At 44.4% G+C, this 26,838-nt stretch overlaps 1 protein-coding gene across 1 annotated transcript in view; it reads left to right on the plus strand.

Moving 5' to 3' along the window:
- The first annotated feature begins 258 nt into the window (after positions 1-258).
- Positions 259-26,838, plus strand: part of PTPRG (protein tyrosine phosphatase receptor type G) — a 380,711-nt gene continuing 354,131 nt past the window's right edge. The window contains exon 1 of the mRNA XM_085235527.1: positions 259-902. Within this exon, the coding sequence (XP_085091653.1) occupies positions 818-902 (85 nt within the window). The 5' untranslated portion in view covers positions 259-817. The remainder of the gene's footprint in view (positions 903-26,838) is intronic.

The following is a 26,838-nucleotide window of genomic DNA, read 5'->3' on the forward strand; positions in this document are numbered from 1 at the left end:
GGGGGAGGGAGGAAGGGGTGCCGGGGGGACACCCATCCCGAACCCCCGCCTCCTGCAGCGAGCACGGAGAGCGGCGTAATGGCACGAGTAACTCCAAACAGACGCCGCTGGGGTAAGAGCGCAAACGGCAAACCGCCTCCGCTCCCTTCCGCGCAGCCCCAGCACTCGCACTCCGCGGGGCGCGCACACGAGCGGGGCCCCGCGGCCAAGCGCGTACCCGCAACACCACCGCGGCCGCTTTAAGGGCGGCGGGGGCGCGCCTCCGGGGCGCCCGGCGCGCCGCCGCCGCCGCCTCTCCTCTCCTCGCCTCTCCTCACCGCCGCGCCGCGCTCCCTCTCCCTTTCGCTCGCCCCGCTTTAAAGTCTCCGCCAGGATCCGGGCTCGCCCGCCACTTCCTGTACGGCAGGATGGAGCGCGCCGGGGCCCCGGCTGACCGCCGCCCGCCCGCCCGTGCGCGGAGGCGGCTGTGAGCTCCCGCTCCGCGGCATGCCGCCCGCCTGAGCGCCCCGAGCCGCCCGCCCCGCGCTGCGCCGCGCGGGGTCCCCGCGCCCTCCGGCGCGCCGCCGCCCGCCTGCCCCGCGGCCGTGGGCTTCTCTCCGCGCTGAAGAGGCGAGCAGCAGCCCCCCGCTTTCTCCCGCAGGATCGCGGGGCGCGGGTCGAAACTTATTTTCAACAAGTTTTTTTTTTTTTTTTTTGTTCTTCCCCCCTACCTTTTTTCCTTTTTTTTTTTTTCCCTTTAATTTTTTTTTTTTTTTTAATTTCCCTGTACGTTAATTGTTTTAGCCCCTCTCCCCTCTTTCGATGTGCGGCTTTGGACATGCGGAGGCTACTGCAACCGTGTTGGTGGATCTTTTTCTTGAAAATCACCAGCTCCGTGCTCCATGATGTGGTGTGCTTCCCCGGTGAGTGAGAGCGCCCGGCGGTGCGGGGGGAATCCCGGTGCCCGCGACCCCTTGGTGCCGGCGGGAGCCCCGAGGCCGCGTTCCCCGTGCTGCGGGCAGCGCTCCCGCGAGCGCCGGGGCTGAGCTCCCCGCCGCCGCGTCCCCCCCTCTCCGCTGCAGCGCGGTCGCCGCGCCGTGGGGCGGCCCGAGGGGGGTCTCCGGGCGATTCCCCGCTCTCGGAGGGCTGCCCGAGGGCTCCCGTCGAGCCGCGGGACCGGCGCCCCGATTCCTTCTCTCCCCCTCCGCAAAGTTCGCTCCGCGCGGTGCTCAGCCTTGCCGCCCCACTCGTGTTCGCGGAGCTGCCCCGCTCGCGCCGCGCGCTGACCTTGGCGGGGTTGCGGAGCTGCGCTCCCGCTCAGCGCCGGGGCTGACACCGCGCGCCCCGCGGGAAGCGACGATGCGGGCCGCAGGCTGCGGAGCTCAGCGCCTTCCCGCCCCTTCCCGCCTCGCGCTCTCGGCGGCGCGTCGCTGTTCCCCCGCACCTTCCGCCGAAATGCTCCGCGCCCGCCCGAGCGCCGCTCCCTCTCCGCGCCCCGCTTCGGGACCCGCGGCCCCGGCAGCGCCCCCGGCCCGGGGGAGCTCGCGGCTCGGGCCGTGGTGCGGCCGCTCCCCACCAGGGGCGCTCTATCGCCGCCGCTGCCCCCGCGGGGCCGCGCTGCTTCGGGCCGAGCCGCCGGGCCCCCTCGGCTCCGTGCCGCCCGCTCGCGCGCCGCTGAGCGCAAAACCGTACGCCGGGCTGCCCCCAATCCTCAGGGTCGTCCTGAAAACGCCTTAACCCCACCCCGAGCCTCTCTCCCCCACGTGGTTTCTTTATTCTCTTCCCGGCTTCGCCACCCTCCCGTGGGGGTCACGGTGGGCTGCGCTCCCCGCCGTGTGTTCGGTGCGGGACCATCCGTGGGTCGTGGCCCCGCGGCTCCTCCTGTGGGCTGCTCCGCGTGTGCCGGCGGGAGCGAGCCTGCAGTTCTCAAAGCGTCGCAGCAACTTCCACTTTTTTTTTTTTTTTAATACACTTCATTTTTATTTCTTTTTCTAACCTCAAGTGCGGAGCTGAGCAGGTAGAGCTGCCACATCCCGGTCTTTCCAGCAGCTTCTCGGATGGTAAAATGATTGGAAGCGAGAAGAAAATAAGCTGGAGAGAGGGTTAATACCTCTGCAGCTCTTGAAGAAACATTTATCTCCTTTGTATTGATTTCTTCTCAATTCCAGCCCTCAGAGTGAAGCCTTTCTCTCTGGTTCTGATATATATTGCACAGTAATTACATCTAGAAGGCAGGCTCTAGGCACGCTTGAGGAAAACAAGCTGCGATGTAGGCTTAATGTGACAATACTGTGAGACTTGCAGATTTTGATCAGTGGTGTTTGAGCCTGCTAATATTTGCATTGCGGTTTGATTATCGGGGGGGAGCAGGTCTGTGGCTGTTCGCTGTGTGTAGGTGAGCTCTTCAATGCCAGAGCTGTAAAACAGCTGTGCAGTACTTGGGGCTGTCTCAGGGCCGTCCATCGCTGAGGGTTTGCTTGGGAAGCAGGCTGTTGTGCAGACTGCATTTATTCTTCGTCCAGAGAAAATCGTGTCAGACTACAGTGACTTCGCTGCTCTTTCATGCCTTCTCCTGAGAAGCAGCAATTCCTGGGGTGCCTGTGTGTGTGTGGGGGGGGGGGGGGGGGGGTGCGCTCTGGACTCTGATCATACATGAGAGATGCCTGAGGCAGGGAAGCTGCAGGGAGGATCTCAGTGGACTGGAACAGGACATTGGTGCTGACAACATCCAATGGCAAATCATTGGAATTTGTGTTGGCGGGGAATCCCAGCCGTTATTAACCATTTTGTGTCTCCTGCGAGTGTTTCAGTTCCTCTCAGCTTCCTGAGGAGCTGAGGTGTTGCTATTTTGTGTGCTGAGCAACAAGCACCTTTTCCCCCCTCTTCTTCATATCCAGCTCTCTTTAAATATAAGAAGTCACTGTTTTTCTCCTTTATAATTCACTTTGTGAAGAAGCACAAAGGGTAATTTTTCTTCAGAAAAATAAACGAACCACTCTCCAAACAAGCCTTTGCAGTATTCTTTCATTAGAATTGCAGTCAATACTCACTGTGTAGGTAGGTGCATGTATTGCTGTCCCTTTGGTTGCACTCAGAGGAAGGAGGCATCCTTGCACACACAGATAGGTAAGGTTTTGCTGTTCCTGAAGTGTTAAGTTCAGTGCATTTCTCTGTGGGCTTGTCACTGGTAATTGCATTGCTTAATAAATCAAACCAAGACAAGGTAGAAGAGGTTGTTTCCATGGGGTCTGTTTGCTCATTAATTTAAATTCACGGCACCAAGAATCAGTAAGATGTAAATAGTAATCTTGCTGTGATACCCTTCTATGTAGTTCCTCAATGCTCTGCTGAGAGATAAATACTTTCTTGTAAAGGAAAAAGTGCACCTTTGTGCGTCTGTGGCTGTTGCTGTGACAGTCCTGTCATCTCTGGGTGATAATTGTTGGTGTTTCCTTTGACAAGATGCACAAACCTAGATTAGCTCTGTCTTAATGAATGAAATTGTCGCTCTCCTGATGCTTGTTGTAAATGGGTTTTGGATTTTTGAGCCTTCATATTCCTGAGTCGAGAGGTAATCCTGCTGTAACTATTTTCTGCCTGGAGGAAAAAATAGCCTCGGAGCTTTTCTTATGAACTAATCAAACGCTACTTTAGCTGTTCTGTCAAGGTGCTGAGAGGACTGCCTTTGTTTGCTCAGGTTTTGCAGAGGAAGGTGTGTTGTGCACGTAGAGAAATACGGAACGTACAGGAGAGGGCCCTCCAAGACTTTATTTAGTCCTGTGGCTTTTATGAAGATGACACTTCTTACATTTTAATTATCCCTTATTTTCAGTGCCTTCTTAAAATACACTTTGCATTCCGGGAAGCCGCTAATGGAGTCCTTGCAGATAAAGAATGTTGAATGAGCCTTCCCAGGCTGTGTGAGCCGAGCCGGCTGGCACGCTTCTGGGGGCAGCTCAGGGAGAGCTTGGCTGTCCATGCAGTTTGCAGGAGCTGAGTTGTGGTTAACACAGCCAGGATGTGGCTTTCCGGGGTCCTCAGGCGCTCAGAAGAGCTGCCTACACCGGCAGCCAGAGAGCAGTGAAAGGACCACGAAGTTAGGGAAGGGAACAAGAGGCCTCGTGGAGGGGAGGCACTTCTAAAAAGCAAATGAATGCAAGTTAGGGGTAACTGGAATTTAGTCACATCTGGGTGTTGAAGAGATTCTGGTTTGTGTGTGTTCAGGTTGGGGATGCTACTGTGCTTGGGAGAGGGAGGGAAGCTCACGCCTGTCTTCATGGGCATCTCTGGCTGTTTTCTCATGTCCTAGTTCTTCTCCTTTTTCACTAGGAAATGGGGAAGAAGGATTTTGAAATTAAAAAAAAAAAAAAAAAGTGTTCTGATCAGAGCAGTGAGGCTCTTACTGTGGGTGTAGTGCAGAGATGCTATCTTGTTGCTCACTGTCCCTCTTATATTGCACTGGGAATCTCTGCTGAGCAGATGGGGCCTGCTTAACTCTGTAAAGGGTTACCCTGCCACCTCTGCTCCTCTTCCTGAGAGCTGGAACAGCTGAGTGTTGGGAAATAAAGTGCTTTAGTGCAGCTCAAAAAAAAAAAACAACAGTGTTAAGGTCTTTGCTTGCCCTCTAAACCTAGAACTAGAAGCACAGGGAGATTTGGGGACCATAGAAATCACTGAAAAACACCTATTGATTTCAGTAGGGTGGTGGCTTTGCTCACAGCTTCTGTTTCTTTAGTGAGGGAAGTGGTGTCTTTAGTTATATGTGTGCCCTTAGTTAAAGCTGTGCTGTTATCAAGATGCTCGAGTTTGGTTGGGCTTTGTATCCAATTACAGTGGATACACTCCTGTAACAGTGAGGACCCTGCTCACCTCTTGATCAGCACTTGAGGACTAACTTGGGGTTTTCTGAAATAGTGTTATTAAAGTTGGCTCTAAATTCAGTGTTTGGGTTTCATGGTTAAGTTAAAGAAATTACTTCAGACTATTAATCTCTACTATCCTTGGAAAAAATGCTAATCATTTGGTTGCTGCTCTTTAGCAGCCAAATGAACATGTGGCATGATGTGATCTAAAGCCTAAGGGTACCGTAATAGCACTGTTCTTTAGCTAATTTATCACATTAATCTGTGAAATTATGGAAAAAATGATACTTACTTCTGTTTGCCCAAGTTGCTGTCCTTCCATTTTTAAAGATCAGAGTTGCTGCTGTGCATTGACCAAACTGTAATTATTTACATTTATGTGCTGTGTTACTTATACTGTTGGCTAGAATCAAACTTTAAGTATTTTTGGAAGTGGAATCTCACCTGAAAACAAAAATTCTTGAAAGGTATTTAGGCATCCGAGGGTGTAGGTGTGCCCTGTGTAGGTTAGTTTGTGCTTTTACATATCTCTTCTGAGGACTGCTTTAGCTACCCGTGTACCTTTACAGATGTTTCCCTTCTTCACCTCATAACCTCCTGTTGATGTTTCTTCTAAGTGAAAGCTGTAGGCCGAAGTTGTATTGCTCTGGGCTGGCAGGGATGTGACTCCATGGACTGCCATGGGGAATCGGCCTTGGCTTGGTGTTGGCTTGGTGGAGATTTGGGGTGTTTGAAAGCAGAGCAGAGAAAGAGGATGGCAGTGGGCACGTGCTTTCATAACTATGATAGAATGGCTTAGATTGGAGGGGACCTCAAAGCCCACCCAGCTCCAACCCCGTGCCGTGGGCTGGCTGCCCCCACCAGCTCAGGCTGCCCAGGGCCCCATCCATGGCCTTGAGCACCTCCAGGGATGGGCACCCACAGCTCTGGGCAGCTGTGCCACTGCCTCACCGCCCCGAGTACAGCATTTCTATCTAACATCCAACCTGAATCTCCTCTCTTCCCAGTTGTCCCATCATTTACCTTTCTCATTACTTGGTAGCTCGTGGTAATGCTGGGGCTTGTAATCCATGTAGCCTACTAGACTCCTGCTGTACCTGACCCATGGTAAGTCAGTATGGCTCCTTCCTTCCTTCTGTCCTTCCCTCCCAGCACTGCTCACACACAGAGCAGCCTAACCCCACTGCAGTGAGGACAGGTATATCTTTGGGTAATCGGGGCTGCACTGGCTGTGCCTTGAAGTACTTGCCTTTCTGTGTACACTCCCTGTTTATGAACAGCTTCTGAGGTGGATTCCTGTTTGGTTTTGTTTTTTGTTTGTTTTGCCTTGAGCTGTAACATGTTGGTAGCCTAAGCAGAGACACTTCCCACCTAGAAGATGAACAGATGAATGGGGGCAAAGAATGTGAGCAAAACAGTGAAGGTACTGAGATATTTCCGTGGGTATTGCTGTTTTGGTTTTCCTTTTCTCTGGTTCTTTGCAGTACTCTTGGGAAGCAGTGGAAGAGAATCATCTCCACATCTGATTGAGGGAGGAGGGAGAACATGGCAGGAAAAAAAAAGACATTGATGCAATCACTGTAAGATATGTCTTTATTACGCTGAATGGGCTCACCTTTGGGCAATTTGAATTAGTCTTTGAGAGAGCTATGGTTGAAGTAAAATCAGCTGGTACATGGCCTTGTTGTTTTTAATGTGGTTTTATTATGCATCTCTAAGCTTGCTTGGGAGTTGAAGTACTAGTGTTCTTAATTATCAAGTCATTTGAATAATGATGAACCATTTTCTAGAACCTGAAACTTGACCGCATCGTGCACCTGCCAGCAGAACTGACACACAAAATCTCAATTGACGTGGGTGTTGCAGTTTTTCTATGCATAAATGCTGCAGTGATGCCTGAATATGTTTATCCTTGCCAGTGTCTGCTTCGAGGGACTTTGCATTCATAGCATGGAGGCCTTTCTAAAGAAAATCTAGGTGTTTTGAGACTTGGACGCTTAGCTGGGGAAAGCTGCTTTGAAAAATCCTTTTCTCAGCTTGCAGATAGGTAATGAATGAGACCTTGAGCTCTGAAGAGCTGCGCTGGTATTTTGAAGCGGAACATGGGATGTTACTTGGTCCTGTGGCAGCTGTTTTGTTCTCTTTTTAGGAATAAAATGTGTCCGTTACAGTTCTTCTGTTGGAGCTGGTTATTCTGCTGATGCTAAGGGGCAGCTATCTGATAACCCATCGCAAGCAGAGCAGGCAGTTGTTCAGTTTTCCCTCCTTCACTTCTTCCATCCTTTGTCCTTGCAGGAGGCTTGGGAGCGACACTGAAAATAACCTAAAATAAGCTAATACCTGCTATAGTCACAGCGCTGCCTTGGCTGTTTGCTCCTACAAAAGTCATCTACCATTTGGATTGTTTTTTAGCAGCCTGCTGTCTTAGACCTGGAGTTCAGCGGCCGGTTTCTGTCAGGCTGGTAGGAAAGCAGGGTTGGCTGTCCCAGGGTGGAAGAGGCCTTTGCTGCAAGCAGAAGTGAGTAAGCAAGCAAGATAGGAAGGCAAAATCAATTGTACCCTGCACGCTCAATAAGCTGTTTTTCTACTGAAGAAGTGCACAGAAACTCTTCTGTCCTGATACTTGCTTTCTTCAGGCCTTGTTTGATTTCCAAAACAGAAAGATGTCTGTGCAGAAACCCCTGCAGCACCAAGGACCACTGCTCTTTGAGTCATGTTTGGTATGCTTAGAAGATGCTCTCCTATTGAATCTATTTTAAAATATCTAAATTGCACATCATCTTAGAGCGAGTTTAGTGTGTTGTTTGTTTGTTTTCAGCAGACGGATGTCCAAATCAGCCTCAGCTTTCTGAACCCCAGTGTGAGACTGCTCCCTCCCCTCAGCCTATTGCATCTTCATTCTCTGTGGCCGGATATATTTTCTATCTCCCTCACTCCAGTGGGAAACTTCGAGTCCAGACAGCAAAGATGGGCAGTAGCTTTCAAATAATTAAGTACAGATGTATGTTACTATCACATATGAGTTCAACCATTATTTTTTCTATTGACTTTCATTGGTATTTATATTCCTACTGTTCTTGCAGCTTCCTGGAGATTGAGTAAGGTTGTGCTCCAGTCAAAGTGGAAATGAGGTCTGTGTGGCATAACTGTCTCTGAAACATTGCATCCATTTGTAGATGGAATGAGAGGTAGGGTGGAACTTTTCTGCTTGTTGGTCTCAGTGCTACAAGTAACTAGCTTATTATTACAGTGCTGGAGCCTGTGTGTTTTGTATTTTAAACACAGGTTTAAATACAACATACAACTAAAATTTGCCTGTTGACAGCAGTTGCATCATCTTTTAATTGGTGAGAATTGCTAATGGAGTATTCAGGTTCTAAAATTAGTTGTTTATTTTCCTTTTCTTCTTTTGCCCCAGGGTTTTGCATCAGATTATATGGCTTCTGTAGATCTGTTTGTGTTCCAGTGCAACACCTTTGTGCAGTTTTAGCTATTAAGTAAGTGTTAAAAACACAGGCTCGATGACAGTACTCTTGGAAGCTGTGACTTTTTAAATGGTTTCTTACAGAATTTGTTTATGCATTGTAAAATGCTTCTCTTTTGTTTACTGTGAATTAATTCATTGTTATCTTTGTAAACCTGGGGCGCAAAATGTTGCAAGCTTACAGTGTTTTATCTTAACATAATGGTAGCTCCTCAGCTTTTGCAAATTGTCATAGCACCGTTGATGCTACTGTTTCTGTGGCAGTTTTTGTCAAGTGAAGATTTGTGCCAAAGCCCTCCTGTGATTGTTCTGAAAAATGGCTGTGTGTGTTCTTTACAATATTTCCATGGGCTGCCTTTGTCAAAGGTGCGTGGTTTTGGTACAGTCTCTGTACTTCGTGGGGAGTCTTTCTTTTGCTGTGTGATGAAAAGTAGAACCACGTCTGTGTGATTCTTTGGGTGAAAAGCTGAGATGTCCTTCTGTTAAAATCCTGCCTTTCTAGAGGGATGCTCGTCACGCACAGCAGCCTTTGGAGTCATTGTGGTGGGCTGTGCTCTGTTCTTTGACCAAAGCTGTGGTTGTTGCAAAGGAAGGTGTGAGATCTGCTGTCAACAGATGCCTTTCCGTAATAGAGATTATTTGCTTTATGCCTGTTTTGAAGCCTGACCCAACTTCTTTCCATTGAATAAAACAGCCACCAAAAATGAATAAACCAAACAAGTGGTTATTGCAAATATGTTGTGATTATCATTCTGCAGTAACTGAGTGGATGTTAGGTGCAAAGCTCAACCTGCACGCACAGAGCTGCGTTAATAGCTGTTCTGTATCTTTTCTATTTTTCTCTACCAGTTGAAAGAGCCCTCCGGTATTTTCTTCCCATGAAAGTACTTACACACTGCAATCAATCCATATCGCAGTGTCCTTCTGATTAACTCAGTGACCTGAGCTGCACAAGCCTCTTGCTATCAGATTTTATCCAGCCTTTGAATAATTTTTACAGACTTTTTTTTTTACTTCAGGTTTTTATACAACTTATTTTTAGAAGGGTGTACACCAGAGCTAAGCATGGCTCTTACTCGTATCTTGTATGCACAATGCTGCTGCCCTTTCTATTTGTCCAAGGATTTCTAGCGGCCTATTTTTCTGCCACAGCAAGAAGGCTCACGTTGATTGTTTGCCTAGCATGACTTCTAGATGGTTATCAGAGCCAGTGCTGAACAAAATAGTCTGCTGTTCACCGGATGTGGCCCGGATCACTAATTCTTGCTGTTCTTAGCTTCATTTTAATAAACTCTGAATAGATCTCTGTATTTTTTTTTTAAAGTGACTTCATTAAAGCTAGAAAGGCAAGTTTACCATTACAAACGCAGGCCACTCTAACAGTAGTACTCTGTGATCTTAATGTCTTAAATTTCTCTTTTGCTCGGTTGTGTTTTTTTTTCCCCTCCCCCCTAAGCAGTTTGTAAGGGAGGAGATGTTGGTCCATCTCATAATGATGCAGATACCACTGAGCCTCAGCTGGAACTCAAGGAACAGTTGGCCATTTGGGTGTAACCTCAAGGAGGTGATGGATTGCTTAAGAATATGTTTTTCCCCATCTATTCTCTCGCCCCTTATTGTTAATCATCCTGCTGTTTTTGGTAGAAATAGCATTTCTTCTAATATCCTCATTTTCTTCTGGTGGATGTTGGGGGGAGGCAGGTATTGAGCTGATTGTGAGGGTTAGGAGATGTGCCCTATTGCTGTGACCCTCTTTCCATTAAGCTGTCCTTCCTTGGATGCTTTCAGCTTTTCCCCATGATTGTCTTGGGGAAGCTGCACAGTGCGCCAGATGGGGCGGGTAGATCGCTTTTCCTCCTGTTAATATGATCCCATCTGTGAAGGGAGAGATATCTGTGACTGATGTAAGTCGGGGAGTCCGATGTTCCAACCTTTGGGCCTTCAGCAAAATCTGCTGATAAGATCTGATCCATTGTTATCAGCTAATATTGGATCAAGTTCTGGGATGATGAAAGGTTCATAAACTTGATTGTTGTTGATTGTAGCCGATATGTCCTCCCTGCTTCGGGGGGAGAGTAGGATGGGCCAGGCCCTGGCCTTGTGTGCAGCCTTGGGAGCTGGAGGAGTTGTGGGGCAGCTTGCCAGCAGGGCTTTCACTGACATTAGAAGTGATGGACTAGATGGCCATCATCAGGAGCCCCTTCCAGCATCAATCAGTGCTGTACATATTCTTTCTGTGCACCCTTTAGCACCTGGTTGCTCCTTCACCATGAGCCCTGGGCTGCTCCTATTGAATCCATGCTTGCAGAAATAACATTTACATGCATCTGCTGCAGGCTGTGTGAGCTCCTGGTCAGCCTCTGCTGTGCACAGGAGGGGAGCGTGGTGCCCAGCATTCTTACTTGCTAGAGCGTGAAGCCTGCAAGTAATGATAATACAAATGTATTTCAATTTGTAACCTGGCCTTCTGTATCAAGATTGGACTACTTCTGTTCTGTTGCACATGTGCATCACTTGGGGAAACATGCTGATAGTACTTAACATTTAATTGCTTCTCTTGATTTTATTTGTAAATTAGAATCTAGACGATCTGTAAGAAAAACCAGTGGAGCTTAATTGGACAACGTTTTAGAGTAACAAAGAGAAAAAGACATGCATCTCTACAGCATTTGGTGCTGAGACAAATGCAAACTTATTTATCGATCCATACATATGCTGTCATATTTTAACTACCATCTAAGCTGGAGGTCATCTCTATGCTAGATTGCCTGAGAATCTGTCGATCTTATCGCGTCTTGTACTCATTTATAGTTGTTTCCATTTCTGGCTTTGTTGGAGAGACAGCTAGTGTTTCAACCTAAATTAAAATCAATAAGAAGCAATTTCATTTGTTTTTAAACTACTGGAGCAGGCTTTTTTTCTAGTAAAACTCTGTATGTGCAACTAAGTCACTCGGTTCATTCCATCAAGATAATTGCCAGACCTCATTAATTCCTAATTTTTGCATATGTAGGAATGCGTTTATTTTCCAGTGTACCTAATAAAATGTCAAATATGATTTAAAAATAAACATTTATTTTAAATCATCGCTGGGAAGTAAATGCAGTAAAGAATATTTGGCAGTTAGAAGTAATTTAAAACCAGCTGGAGAGGAAGCATATGCTTGGGAAGCTATGCTGAATGGGTAGCTATGACCCAGGAGAGCAGCACTGGCAGGGCAGCACAGGCTTCCCTTGGCGTGCTTGGGCAGCACTCTGCAGGGATGGCTTCCAGTGGAAAAGCTGGAGTCTGGATCTTTGTGCCTTCAGTCCTTGGCTTGGTTGTGTCTGCATCTCACTAATTCATGTAAGAAGCTGTTGTCATGTTGTCAGCTGGCTCTTTTACCACACAGCTAGCAGATTGCCAGCAATAACAATTAACCTGGGTCAAATTCAGCATGGAATTGAGACTGAACACTGTTGGTACTTCCCAGATAAAGCAATGGTAAACCAGGGCATAAAATTAGAGTAAAAGTCTGAAGGTAATGCTGTGATGAGGAGTCCAAAGCAGAATGTGTTGCTGTGCTGGTAGTTTGATCACAGGCTGCACAAAACGGTCCTCTTCAGCCTGCAGCATGGGGTTCCTGAATGGGCAGAGATGAGCACACTGCTGTGTAATGGTTGCCCTCAGTGGCAGCTGATGGAGGTTCAGCTTTCATTGGCAAGGCTTGCTGACACCATTGTTGCTATCTGATGAGAAGAATTAGTTTGCCTTAAGAAAAAGCATTCTCGGAAAGGCCAGACCACCTGGTATGGAGAAGATGATTTTATGTGGAAGCTTTTGGTGTTTGCTCAACCTCTTGATGTGAAGATGTTGGGCCAATGTTTATAGAGCACTTATTGTTTAAGCATTCTTAAAATTCTTAATCCCGAATCCCAGAACCTTTCAGAGGACCTTAGTCTCATTTAACCTTCCTTTTTTGAAGCTCCTGAGTATTGAGTCTACCTGTTACTTTAATCTCACATTCAGTTTTCTCACATTTTCCTTTGTTTCCACTTCCTTTCACTGAGATAAGTTAATGAATCAATGAGAGGGCAAACAAAAGGCATGAAGAGGCAGATCTGGTTACCCTGGCAATCAAAGCGAGAGTCTGTTCCTTTAAGTTGCTGCTAAAGCAATGTTTTATAGGAACAAAACGTAATTAATAACTACATGACACTGATGAAGAGCATGTTTCCCTCACCCTTGAAAGCAATTTGAGATATGTGCGTGAACTGTTTGAATATGATTTCAAAATAGCAAATGATTTCTTTTTAATTTAACTAATCACTTAAAATCACACAGGAATTTACGCATATGTGCCAAGAAGCCAGGTGTGTTTAAAAATGGGGGCAAACCTGGTGCATAGCGGTCCAGGAATGCAAGGTAGAAGTGAATTGTCCGCACACTAGAGACACCTGTTAGAAGTGAATTCCAGGGTGGAGTTTGTCACTCAGATCATGTCACAGCACAAACAGGTCTCTGTCAAAAGGTGATTAATACCTCACATCAAGCATTTTGTGTCATTAAGCAGTGTGCTCTTTTCTCTTCTGACAATTAGTATTCAAGATGAAACACTAGGAAAAAAGCTTTTTTTTTTTTTTTTTTTTTTTTTTTGCATTGGGCCTGAGCAGCCTTATATGTTCATGGTAGTTCTGATTATGCCCTCAACGCTTTACTATTTTGATTGCTGTCATGATCAATGACTCTTTATTTCTGTAGCCTGAGATTGTATTCCCCTCTTTGCTGCTGTACTTGAGAGCCATCAGCAGACGCTTTGGCTGTAGGCTGTGTGCAGTGCCAGGCACATGTGAGGCTTGTAGGATGCGTGCTGTCAGTGGGTAACAGCTCTGGCTTGTCTCATTTGCACTCTGTTGGTAACAAGTTCACTTGCTAAATAATTCCATCCTGATCTTTGGTTTTTAATTTACCTGACAGTTCAACTTTCTGCTGAACTGAAGAGACTATGAGCCCCCACTGTAATAAGGCAGTGCTCGCTTTCTTTTTGAAGCTGGATGTTTTTAATCTATGTACACTGAGCATGAGTGACAAGAATCGTGTTTCGATTTGCCTTTTTGCTTCTATTCTTGAAACAGTGGCTGTCCTGGAATCTGCTACATTTGATTATGGTCCTTGGAAACAATACTGAAGCTCGTGGACCTGACTGAGAAATAAATAGAGAACGCTATTTCTGTTCTCGTTGACCACCTGGGCCATACGATATTGAGCAAAATAAAAGAACCAAGACAGTAGCACTTCCTGTCTGCTGGAGGAAGGTGATGAGTTGTTCACTAAATCCTTCAGTTCTTTTCAGTGACTTCTGCTGCGATTGATACAAGCAGCAGGAACAAAAATTATTGCAGACCCTTGTGCTAGTTTTCATGCTTGCAAATGAAGTGAAGAAGGCTGAATTTGTTTTGCTGCTTAAGCCTTTGCTGTCATTTCATGCGCACTGCATGAGAGGCCTGCTCACCTGATGGCATTTCCTCACTCTTGTTGTCTTACCTTCCAGGAGGATGCTTCAGGAGTACCATGCTGGTTATGAAGCTGTTAATATTTTGGTTTTGTGCATATCAGAAGAAAAGCTTCAGAAGTGTTTCACGTGGACTGTAAGGGTAGTACAATGAGTGTTTCTAATACTTGTAGTTTCTCCTCAGAAGGAGCTTAGGCTGAAGAAGTGGTTGTTTCTTAGAACTGACAATACCTTTAGAACGCTGCTTTGGTGTTCCTCTGCTCATTCATCTCTGCTGTCTTCCAGTGAGAATTCTTTGTGGTTATTCTCATTGCCTTTGCCTTGGGAGATCCTGAGCCATCTTCCTTGCTGCAAAAGCAAAATCCAACAAGAACCCAAGTATTGCTTTCCTGCTGTGTTGTCCTTGCTGTAGGCAATTACCTCTGATCTGCACAAATGCTCCCATTGACACTGGGGGCTCCTTTTTCTGCCCCATCTCTCTCTGGAGTAGCTGGGCCCTTATGCTTATGCAGGGTTTACTGTCCGGGTCTTAGGTACCAGTTTAGCATTCAAGGTGCTATGTACTGCTTTGGAGAATCATAGAAGGTCTTGGGCTGGAAGGAACCTGGTTCCAACTCCCTGCCCTGAGCAGGGTTGCCTCCCATCATATCAAATTGCATAAACCACCCCTGCAGCTCTTTGGGCAGCCTGTGCCAGTGCCTCATCGCCCTTAGAGTGAAGAATTTCTTCCTAATATATTTGTGTATGAATACTATTGCTTTTAAAACTTGACATAATAGTAATTAAGCTCAGGATTTGTATACTTGAATAGGTTTCTTCCATTTAAAGTAGTTAGTGGGTGTATTAGAGGGAGTATTCAGCAAATGCTGTAGTAGAGTAGAACTGATTTTGAATTGGGAGCTGATAATGTGTCTGAATCATGCTTATAAATGAAATTATGTAACTTGGTGGTTTTTTCTTTCTTTCTTTTTTTTTTTTTTTTTTGAAGAACAATCTTCAAAGAACATATGAAGCTACTTTGCTGAGAAGGAAACTGACAATTATGCTGACATCTGGTTGCCAGCACCTGTTGAGATTACACAAAAAGTTCAACCAGTATGGTGAAAGGCTAGGCTGTATAGTTGCATGTAATTACTTCCACAGGACTGTAGGTTTTGGTCTGCAAAGCCTTTCCTTCAGAGTGGACTCCTACCTTGAACATGATGGTGCAGCATCAGATGAAATCTGATTAGTGAGTGATTTACTGGAATGTTGAGAAGAAAAGGCTATCTGCTACAGGTTATGTTGATAAAGGACAATGATATTTCATTGCAGTTTTTTCCAAGACACTGATGTTTTATTGTTTATGTGTTGTTTCATCAGTTGGGGCAGTTTGTGTCATTGAGGGGAAATGTCTGGAGATTGCTTGTTTTCAAACACTAACACCTATAGATGTTTTTTTTTTTTTTTTTTTTCCAATGACTAAAACCAGCGAAGAAGCAAGCTATTTCTGCAATTGTTTTTGCAGTCAGATTGCTCCCTCTTCCTGACTGTGCTCTGTTTTATCAACTATTCATTTTCTCAGTGTTTTCAGAAAAATACTGAAGAAGCAATAGAAGCTGTGGCAAAAGAATTTGTACAATACGAGGGTGGCCTCCTATTTTGTTCTTTCGGCCCACGACATTAGAGATGGATGTTGCTGGTATGGCAGCAGAGGCTGAACCTTCCCAACCATATCCTATTGCATGTTGTTGCCGTGGGACAGATGGCAACAGAGGGGCGGTGTGACAAAATGGTGTCTGACGTGGAAGTACGTATGGAGCAAAGGGGTGTTACTGAATTCCTCCAAGCAGAGAAAATGGCAGCCACTGGCAGTCATCAGTGGCCACTGAAAGTCTGTGGAGACCAAGCGGTGGATGTGAGCACAGGGAGGCAGTGGGTGGTGCATTTCAGCACTGGTGATGACAGTGGAAGACAAACCACGTTCCAGATGGCCATTCAAATCTCTGTGAGGGTGGCGCGCGAGCTCTTGCTCATCTCTGGCAGAAATGCATAGCTAATGGTGGTGGCTACGTTGGAAAAGAGCACTTTGTAGCTGAGAATTTGCTTTATCAAGTAGTGTTATTGTGCTCTTTGCATCTGTTGCAGTTTCCAGGAAAATAAATAGGAAGTGTTACTTTCAGATCAACCTACGCATGTACTGATGTTCTGAAAACCAATTTAATTCTAGCATGTATCTTAATACAAACTTCAGCTATATTTTTCTTTGCCACTCCTTCCTCATTTCAGCTGTTTTCAGTTCTGTGCCAGAAGTATTTTTGAAGCCTGGAATTTTCACCGTGCGACATGAAAATTCTGCAAGTGACAGTTAGAAGGTAATTTTATGGTATGACAGAGCAGATCACAGGTGATTTACCAAAGGCATAAAATAAAAAATAATTGAGGGAATCCGATGATAATTTTGAAGAAGGGTAAAATGACAACAACACAAATAAAAAAAAGCAAGCCAAAAAAACAGCTGATTTTGGGGCAGTGTGTTGTAGGATTTCAGTTCTAGGGCTTTCTGGTGTCCTGGTTTGAACTTGATTCTGAAGAGATATAGGAATTTAAGAGCTGTGGGCTGCGTTGGCCCTGCAGACCCCAGTGTCTCCTGATGTTCCAGTATCCCTGCGAAGGTCACCAATGGACAAGGCCGTAGCTGTTTTTGAAATGACGAAGCTGGACATACACACTAAAAATACCCTCTAAAGTTGGCTTGTGTGTAACCAGCACTTCTCCAGATGACAGTCTGCATTTTCATCACTTCCAGGATGTTGTGCCAGGTTGAGTTGCTCTCGCTTTTGTTATTGGAGTTGGAGCTGACAGCTACAGAAAGGCTGAACCCAATACCCTGCCTTCCTCATGATGAAGGCCAGGGCAAAGACATTGCACCCGTGACTGGCAAACTGAACTCCTTTGTTTTACTTAGACCCGAATCATTTCTGATGAAGATGCAGTTAAAGCTAATTAGACATGAATGGTTTGGGACATGTTCATCACAATGTACTCATGTACGTAGTCTTTCCTGGCTCCTTGTATTTCTGTATTACGTGTGGCACTTAAAAGACTGCAGGGAAAAGAGACAACCACAAAGGCATCCTGTTGTTCCCTTGCATTTTGGTCAGAAGTGTGTCGTAAGATTCCTTGTTGTGTTCTTCCAGCAGTGTGAGCGTGGCTTGTGGGTTTGGTTAACGTGGGAGCTTTGGTACACACTGGTTAGCAACTCTGAGGTGCGGTTGTGCTTCATCCCTTCCAGACTGACTCAGCTGGGTGCTTGCAGGCTTACTGATGGGGCTTTGGAGAACTGCTATGCTGGGGTGGGGTGTGATGCACCCCAGCAGAGGTGATCAACGATGAGTTGCTGTCATGAAAAAGGAAGTCATCATCTCCCGCGCTGCATTTAGCTGGGCTCAGCTGCATGTGGGAGTGAAATGGCAATGGATGCTGTGCCATCAGAGAAGTCTGGCTTGTTTTTTCCTTTTATAGCCTGAATGCTTTTTAGATATACCTGTTTACAAAGCCACCATGCAGTTCCAAAAAAGAAGCCTTTTTGTAGGGCTATCTCCATTTTCATGTCTTTCTGACCTAGCGGCCACGTACATTCTGTTCTCTTCAGGCTAAGTCTTACTCTTGAACTTCATAATCATGAAGTCAGTGTCGATACTGAGCTGGAGGAACGTTTGTAACCTTCAAAGAAGACAAATAGAAGTAGTGTCCCCATTCACCTTTCATCAGATAGCTTTCCTCTAAGAGATGCCAGCCTCTGGTATAAACTCATGTGCAGTGGCAAAGAGAAGAAAAAAAAAAAAAAAAAAAAAAGGATAAATCTAATCATCAAATAGCATCTGAAAAAGCAGTTCTTTTTGGTGAAGAAAGCAAAATTTTTCTGGTTGGTAGTGTTGGTATGCTACTGATCATGCAACAACCAACTTAGCAAGTTTGAGTTCTCATTTTAAAAGGCATCCTTGTTAAATATTTGGGCATTCATACTCCCCCTGGGTTGATCAACTGTTTGAAATGAATTGTCTCACAGTGCTGCCACAATTAGAGAATGGCACACTCAGGTGAAGGGGTTTGCCAGTTTTGGAGACTGGAGAGAGATGCTCAGTGAAAATGAACATCCTCCCAGGGTTAAATTTATTTAAAACACCTTCAATTACGTTACTGGATAGAAGGATTTTTTCTTTTTTTTTTTTTTTTTCCCCTCCGTGTGCAGAAGTGTTAGGAGAAGACAAATGGCATAATTGGAGGGGATGAGAGAGAGACACTTCATATGTGCTTACTTCTAACAGAATGAGAAGGATAAGGAGTTTTTTTTTTACAGCACAGAAGAGTGTATAATCTGTTGCACTGAGCTGACATATTACTTTTTGCACAAGATACAGCAACTTACATGAAAATTAGACCTATAGCAAGAGAATGCGCTGTTTAAATTAGATATGGAGGTTATGACAGAAAAAGATCATTGAATAAAGAGGTTTTTAAACTAGCCAGTTAAATATATGCGCCAATTCAAACTTTGTCTTGCTAGGATTTAGTAATAGAGTACGAGGAAGAACTCTTCCTTTGAAGGTTAGAGAGTAATTTATGTAATTGTGTTTGTGTAATTTGACTTGACGATATGTCCTTGTAATTTGGTAAACCGTAGATCATGTTCTGATATTGTGTATTTTTCTTGTGCCTCATATTGACACATCTAATTGCCTTGTGAATACATACTCAGTTTGAAGCCATTGCACCGCCCTCTGCACCTCGAGGAATTCACTTTCTGGTTCCGTGGAGATGATCTCTGCCTGGATCTTATCTGTGCAGCTGCTGGACACCTTTGCTTGCTTCTTTGGTGGTATATGGCTAATTGCTATTCTGCATAGCTTCATTCTGCTGTCATACAGTAGAATAACGCTTACTACATGATGCCTTAATTTTTCCCAGTGTCAGGGTGCAGCAGGCAGTGGTCACAGTGCCCATGTGTTGGGGGCTGGCTGGGGGTAGCCCAGCATGCAGGTGTGCAGCTGCTTCTCTGCTGCAGGTGTGCTTCCTGCTGGGCTGCGGGAGCAAAGCAGCTTTGATCAAGGCAGTGATCACACGCATCAGCACAACATGTATGTAATCATGAATATTCTGCTCTAATGACAGTTGCTTATTGGATGGATTTTAAACTCAGTACAAGATGGGAGCTAAAACACCTAGCAGAATGAGGAGGAAGCTACCAGCGCGGTGCTGCGTTGTTGGTAAACTGCCTTGAAATCAGCAGGAGATGTTGAGTGAGTGATGATGCATACTTTGAAGGAATTAATACTTTGTGTTGAGCTTGCTGAACCAGAGAATCTGCGACAGGACTGCTCTTGCCCGATGAAGCAAGGAGAAATTTTAAATTTGGGATGAAATCTCAAGACACTGCAGAGAGAAGTAAAAATAAATTGGATAAGATATGTCCATGGGTGTGCTGAGGGTACAGAGTCATGCTGCAAAATCGAGTCACAATAAATCTACGTATAGACAAAGTAGATTTGAAGTCAGGTTTTTATTGGGCTTTGTTAATTTCTCCATTGCTGGGGCCTGAAGAAATGACTTAAAGTCACTGGAAGTGTAAAATGTCTAATCTGTGCAATTTTAAAACTTTTTTTTAACAAATCATGTTGAAAATATACCTCTTCACATATGTATTGATTATTAAATGAATGGTACGAGGCTTGAAAAGAAATGGCACTGTTTACAGCTTACTTCTGTCCTTGGAATGAAATACTGGGTGTATGGTTCAGAGGAGAAGGCACTGAGTGAAGTTAAGCTTAATAAAAATAGACCTACACATGACTTTGCATAAGGGGGGGGGGGGAATCAAAGGACTAGCAAATTTGCATAGATAACATTTGAATTGTTAATTCATATTGCACTTCATTGCAGGGATGTAATTTTTAATTAAGAATAAAATGTGGTAGATATTTTAAATGGGAAATGATTATAATTGCAGATGGAAATTGAAGTAATGAGAACTGGTTTAATTAATTGTTAAAACTTCAAGTTTTCCTTCCATTTCTTGTTTATAAACTCGTTGTCTGCAGACACCAATGGCTGTTTTCCATACAATGATAAGGGTTGAAATATTGGAAGCAATTGGGTCGTGTCAGTGCTTGGGGCAGTGTTTGTACAGATGGACTTAGGAGCACCTTCGGTGGGTGGACTTTGCAATTTCACACCAAACCTGCAAGCAGCAGTGCAAAAACTGCTCCCAAAACATCCCTAAGGAGATTTGAGGCACAGCCTGTTCTGAGCAGCTTTTGATGCTGCCCCTGTGGGGTGTGAGAGTGGGCACCACTGAACCTCTCCATGCATGGCTGCTATGTCTTGTTAAGTCTTTGCCATGCTCTTTTAAGATTTCCTGCCGTGTTTCTGTAAATTCAAGGTTATAAAACCTATAAAGCAAACCTTTCCCGTTCACGTAGGCTTGCCACCTGCAGAAAAGAAGAGTATTTCTAGAGAAGTCTTAGCAATGGAGGATCCTTCTGCTACTAGAAAGCTTGATAAACTTACTCACTAGGCTTAGAGATTTGCATCCAGAGAGGATTTTGACGTGAACAAAATTAGTGTTGCCACTTATATTAAGAACCATGTATGAAGTCTGTCATCTCTGGCTGCAGAGGGACTTGGAGAGAAGTACAATTAGCACTAATTGGAGTTGCGTCTGAATCATCTGCCTGTTGGTGTGAGAACGGACCCTCGAAGTGATTGGCAGGGATTACCTGTCTGCTCTAATTCCCTGCAGAGCTGCTCTGTTGCATTGCAGCACATCACCAGCGCAGCGAGTGTTTAGCAGGAGACCAGCTAGTGTGCATGAGTGATCCATGCAGTGCCAGTGCTGAGCTTTCGTGTGAGTTACACAGTGTTCTGGGTAGCACAGCCTGGAATAAAGACGTACTAGAATTTTCTCCTGTAAACTTGAGAGTTTTGATTCCTGCAGGTTTCATTGCTCCGCGCTGCTCTGTGGAGCGGACACAAAACAAGGGCTGGCATACCAAAGAGCTGGGTAACCTTTTCAATGCGTACAGGAGTTTTCTTTTCCTTTTATTTTTTTTCCCCCCTCATCATTTGGAAGAAAAGCACTTTGACTGAAACCTGCCTCGTGTTACCCATTTTTGGTCTTGTGAAAAATTTCACCAAAGTAAGTAAAAACTATTTATGTGGAAAGAAACATTTCTCCTTAGTTTTGTTGCCCCCTGGGTAAATAAAATAGAAATAGAAAGCAGGAATCTAAGAAGTAAACTAATATTCAGTAAAATGATAACACAATTTGCTTGAATGACATCGAACCATTTTTTTTCCTCTGAAGTACCCAACCAGAGATATGAAGGATGGCAATGTCTCTAGGGTAATACACAACTGATAGCAGTGCATTCATTTGCATTTCTTCCCTTTACCTTGTGTTTCTTTTTTTTCCCCTGAAGCACATGTGTTGGGAATTGGAAATGCAGTTTGCCTATTATACACTGACAGTAATCTTTCAATTTTTTAATGTAAAAAAAAAAAGGCCACAAACAGCAGCAGCCATTGATATATGGGGCTATTGATGGGAATTGAATTTGCGAAGGGAAAATGGGATTTGGTTGTAGTCTGAAATGATAATGATGTCGCCCAAATGGATCTGTAATGGTCATTCATTCATTTTTTTTCCATAAATTTGTGGCTTAACAAAACATGTTTATGCAGGTGACTATGAAAGTAGTGTAGGTTCACTCTGAGTATGAGTTAATAGCTAATGGCAAATAATAAGTATGCGTAGTCTGAGCTTAAGCCTGTTCCCAAAGACTCTGTTAGGTGAAGGGAGGGTTGCTGTGATTTATTTCCCTAAAAGGGAAGGAAATGATCGGGATAGTGCTTCTTTCTGAGACTTAGGGAGTAATACAAAAGAAAATGCACCTTGACAGGAAATCTTAAAAATGCATGGATTTGTTGTATCAATCTTGAGAATACTTTATCCAGTGCAACAACATACCACACTTCGCATAGCATCTAGCTAAAAGCAGACCTTGTCCCTAAGAGTTTGTGGTCTCAGATCAAACTGCTGTGCATCACGTTGAGATGCGGCGTTCTGTGCTTGTATTCCTGTAAGCTGTAGGTGAATCTCTTCTCCTTCCTTGGCTTCCCAAAACTATAGGCTGAATTTACATCTGGCTGCCAAGGGGCTGCAGGGCCCGCCGTATATCCTCGCTGCAGTTTTATGTGCCTTATGGTAACTTCTGTTGGGCAGGTTCCAGTGGAGCTCTTTGTTCCATCTCATGTGAAAGTGAGGGGAGAAAAGATGTGTCGGTGTTTGCATGGGCAGAGCAAACTGGTGACAGCAAACTGATGTTTGAATTGGGCATGCTCAAACTGCCTTCTGTTTTAACTGGCATGTAATCCTTGTTAAATGTATATTTAAAAGTATGAATAGAAGTAATAATGGAGGGGGAGGAGGGGGGGGAAGATTCTGGCTTTGGAAATGTATTCCACAGTATAAATTTTTCTATTTAAAATCAATACAGCCAGCAGTTCAGGTGCACACGTGCCCTTGTAAATGTAAAGCAACCTGATCTCAAGCTGCAGAAGGAAAAGGGAAAGTGTGGGGAGAGCCAGCAATGGTTTACTTGTAGTTAACATTGTCCTTCTTTTCCTCTCACTGCTGATAAAGCACAAGCTCTCCCAGTCAAGAGCGTGGCTTAGTGCTCCCAGGTTGTGCTGCAGTCACTGTGAGGCTCCCTGGGGAGCTCGGGCACCCAGAGCCGTGCTGATGCTGGGCAGGAAGCTGCCTGCTGTGAGCAGGATGGCTGAAGTATTTCCTGCAATGGAACTTCAGCTATTTTGGCTGCAGGCCTGGCTGCTTTCGCAGGGTTTGTGTTTTTGTTGGGCTTTTTTTTAAGCATTCCACGGATGGTCTTGATGCATGAAGGCTGTGAGCATCATGAGTCTATTTATTTTAATTGGCTTTGCTATCCTGATAAGCTAAAGGCAGAAAGTTGTGCAGCTTGGGGGGCTGTGGATGGGGGTTCTGTTTGTTTAGTTACTGATGTCTGACAACGACAGGCTGTTGGAGAACACAGCGAAGCTGATGTTGTCTGGATTCTGACATACCCCATCTGGGGGAACTGCTTGGGGCAGAGGCTGTTTTGCTGTCAGCACACTTACAGACCTCTGCAGAGCTTCCCAGTGCTGCATCCCTATAAATGGCATGTAGGGATGGTTCTCTTGTCCCCTTCCTTCGTCAAGGATGGCAGCTTTCTCTCCTGTTCCATTTTTCTGGTCCGTTTTTACACGATGATCAAGTTGCAAATGCCAGTGCACGCTGGTTGCTTTTTAATGCTCACTTTTGATTCAAGGAAACCTGTGCTGGGTCTTTCCTCTCTATGAGTGCTTAAAGGATAAGTGCTGAAAGAATCAACCAATTTTGTTTTGGATATGAGTAGCTAAGCATTGAACCTACATTCTCAAATTTTAGAGTAAAGTTTGATTTGCCTCTGATGACTGAAAATACTATTGCATCGTATTTTTCTTGTACATCAGTTTGAATAAGTGTATTTTCTGTGAGAGTTGATCTTTTGGTTCCTCTGTGAAACTTACTAATACTTCAAGCTTTGTCTTTGGAGATTATTTCCTAGTCATTTATTAATGATTTATTTTATGAACCTGTATAGAAGTTTCAGGAATTCATGGATACTTCTGGAAGGTGATCAGACTGTTGATTTCCTTAGCCTATATATCATGGCAATGCTTTCCATGCCTGGAATCATCCAGGCAAAACACAGTGGATTAAGCTTAATCCAAACTATTCTGTGTGTAAGGTTTATTTCAGTCCTGTGCCCTATGAAGCCTGGAGATCATTCATCTTGCTTAAGGACTGCTATCAAATGGGTAAGCTACATAAGATGTAGCTTGATCGAAGTTCAGCCTTCTTCTGTGCAAGGCTGTCTGCTGTCAGACGCCCTGTATTTATGATGTAGGGCCGCTTTAGTCTCTCTTCCCCTTTACAAAACAACTGCAAAATATCCTAAAGCAAGGACTTCATTCTGAGTCAACTTGAGCGGGACTAAGTGTTTCAGAGCTCTATAGGATTGACTGCTAAACAAGCCTGTTCCTCATGATGGACTAATTTATGTTTGTGAGGCAGTGGTCCAGAATTATCTGAGCTGTTGTGTAATTTGCACTTTAAATGAACATACTCTCAGGGGAAATGCTGGACTAAAGTTATTTAAATCTTAGTGCAGTGAGTGTTATAAAAGGCGTTCCAGCTGCTGGCACCTGACCTATCTGATACATGGTTCATGGGTGTCCGCTGGGAGTAGTGCAGTTGCAGGCATTGATGGAAACCATAAGAGCTGTCAGGTAACACAAACCTACAGGTAGACTATGTGACATTTTGAGTTTGCACTCAAGGCACAACCAAATAAGGGGGATGGAATCGTTGTTGGAGGAGCTGGAGGTCTCAGTTTGTGTAGTTGACTCATCTTTTGTGTCTTCTGGTCTTACGTTCATACTCTGATTGCCCTTCTAGGTGTGTTATGCTGCAGCCAGCAGGACCCCTGGTCTTAATGCCATGCTCTGGCCTTGTGTGTTGGCTCAACATGTTCTCACTCAGGAACATGCTTAAACATGAGGTTAATTCTTGCATTTCTTCAAGTATGTTTCTAAATTGGAGCAGAAATAGTGCAAGTGAATAGTTTCTCACTAAACAAGTAGATTGTTTTTCTTTAAGTGAATACAAGCAAAATCTTCCTGAAGCCTATAGTTCATTATACTACTTGGTTTTCTATTCTGTTTTGGCAAAATATGCATTTTGTTTTAATAATTCTCTGCTTGTATATCACAAATACTCCTTTGCTCACTGCAGAGGGCAGAGATGGGAATCAGCGTGTCATTAATTCTGTATTTTTTTTGTGTAGGACTCACTGAAGTTTCCTTCTTGTTTGGATATGGTCTGTCTTCTGTCATCAGCATCCTGCAATGCAGTGGAGGTCTGTGCTGCTACAGCTCAGCTGTGAGGTGTTTTGATCAAGATGTATTAATGAGATGAAGTTGTCGAGTTAACCACAATGTTCTGGTTGATCACCGAAACTCTTCTTTTTTTTGAGTGCATCTGTGCAGACGTTGTTCTGAGCACTTTTATTCAATGGCTCAGGGTTTGGTAATTTTACTGGAAGTAGTGAGTAAATTTTGTCTTTTCCTTACTTAGCATCTGCATAAAACATTATGCTCATGTAACATTTATGGTAGCAATCCATTAACAGGAAGACAAAGGTTTTCCTCTGAAGAAGATGGCCAAAATGTCTTGCTGAAATGAAGCCTGTTCTCCAGCTGTTTTGTATGCGTTATTGCTGCCTCTTTCTGAAAGTTTGAAAGGTCCGTGTGATGTAATGCAGTGATACCTTTGTGTTCAAAGCTGCTTGGAAGCAGTCTGAGTCAACAGGAAAAGCAATATCTTCTTAAAGCGTGTAACTTATATTAGCTCTGTGATCTCAGGTATGAAGGAGATAAAAAGGGCAAGGGTTTACTGTAGATTCTCTTGAAGGCATGTAGAGTTCTTGAAGCAGTAATAAATGGCAGATTAAAATTGATCTCAGTGAGACTTCCAACGTTAACCAGTGTTATGAAAGTAAATGACTTCAGCGCTTTGGCTGCTTCATCAAAGGGGTCATGTTGTATTGTGCTGTCAAGAAACTGCTTTACCTGAAAATTTCAGCTATGGGAAGAGCCTTTCTGGAGCATCTGTAGAATAATAAGCTTAAAATTATAATGACTGATTGCACGACTATTTGTGTGTATATACACACACATCATTTTAATGGAAGAGATAATGTTCTTGAAGATGAGATTAAGGATTCAGAGGCACATTAAAAGTAGAAATATTATTTCTAAGTGATGGGGAGATGAGAATTTATTATTGAAATATGTTAAAATAGCAATTAATACTGTTAGGAAATGGTGGGAGAAAAACTGTCGGGTTCAGCTGGTACAGATGAGCAGTTCTAAAGCCATGGATTGCCATGAATCACTTCCTGCAAGTGACAGGATTGCTGCGTGTGTTATGTTAACAGCAGTGATTCTGTGGGCTTGGATGCAGTAAGGGGAAGAAAGGGAGAAATGTGTCTATATGTGTTGTTCTACTTTGAAGGACAGCTGGCTTTACAACTGCCTGGTGAACATGGTGGTAGGCCCAAAATGAGCAGCTGCTCAAATGCCGAATCTACATACAGAGCACTGATGGGGCTTACTTGCAGCCAAAAGAGGGATGAAACGGGTGGAGCTGTGCCTTCCTTCACTATTTAGGGAACTGATGGATGGCTTTCTTCTCATGTGGAAGTGTGAGCCCACAGTGCCAAGCGTCCAGATTTGTATGAAGAGTATGGGTGAACATTCATGGTATTCTCTGCTGACCAAAAACCATGCAGCGTGGGATTGAACCAATCTGTGCAAACCATTATAGTTGCATAGAAAAGTGAATTTGTTACAACTTAAGCATAGAGGACTCTTCACCTAAACTGTGTTGTTCTTTTTTTTTTTTTTTTTTTTTTAGTGGTGGTGGTTGTTTTTTAATTCCTTATGGATGTGAGTGGGCCGTAGTGGATGGCCTGTGGTCATGCCTGACACTATTGATACCTATGGATCTCTTATTCTTCGGAGAGATGCTCAGAAGTTGAATCTTGTTTTCCCAGCAATTGCACAGAATGCTCTGAATGGAAATTCTTCCGAAAAGGGTAATGTATGGTGTAGGTTATGTGTTTCCAGAGGAAGGAAGCATGGTTATGTTAGTTCTCAAGTGCTTAAAATGTCCAAAATGAGTTACAGAAAGTTATACATTGTAGAGAAGACACAATATATTTTCTTCTGTGGAAGAATAAAGCTGTTCTATTTTTGTTCTGCCACAGTAGTGTTAAATTCATGAAATGCAAATGTGAAGTCTATGTACTGTGCATATTTGCCTTAACTCTGGAAAGGAATAGGAGTTTATTATTAAGCACAGAACAATTTTTCAAGGT

The sequence above is a fragment of the Meleagris gallopavo genome, chromosome 14 (assembly GCF_905368555.1).
Source record: "Meleagris gallopavo chromosome 14, MGAL_WU_HG_1.1, whole genome shotgun sequence".
NCBI lineage: Eukaryota > Metazoa > Chordata > Aves > Galliformes > Phasianidae > Meleagris > Meleagris gallopavo.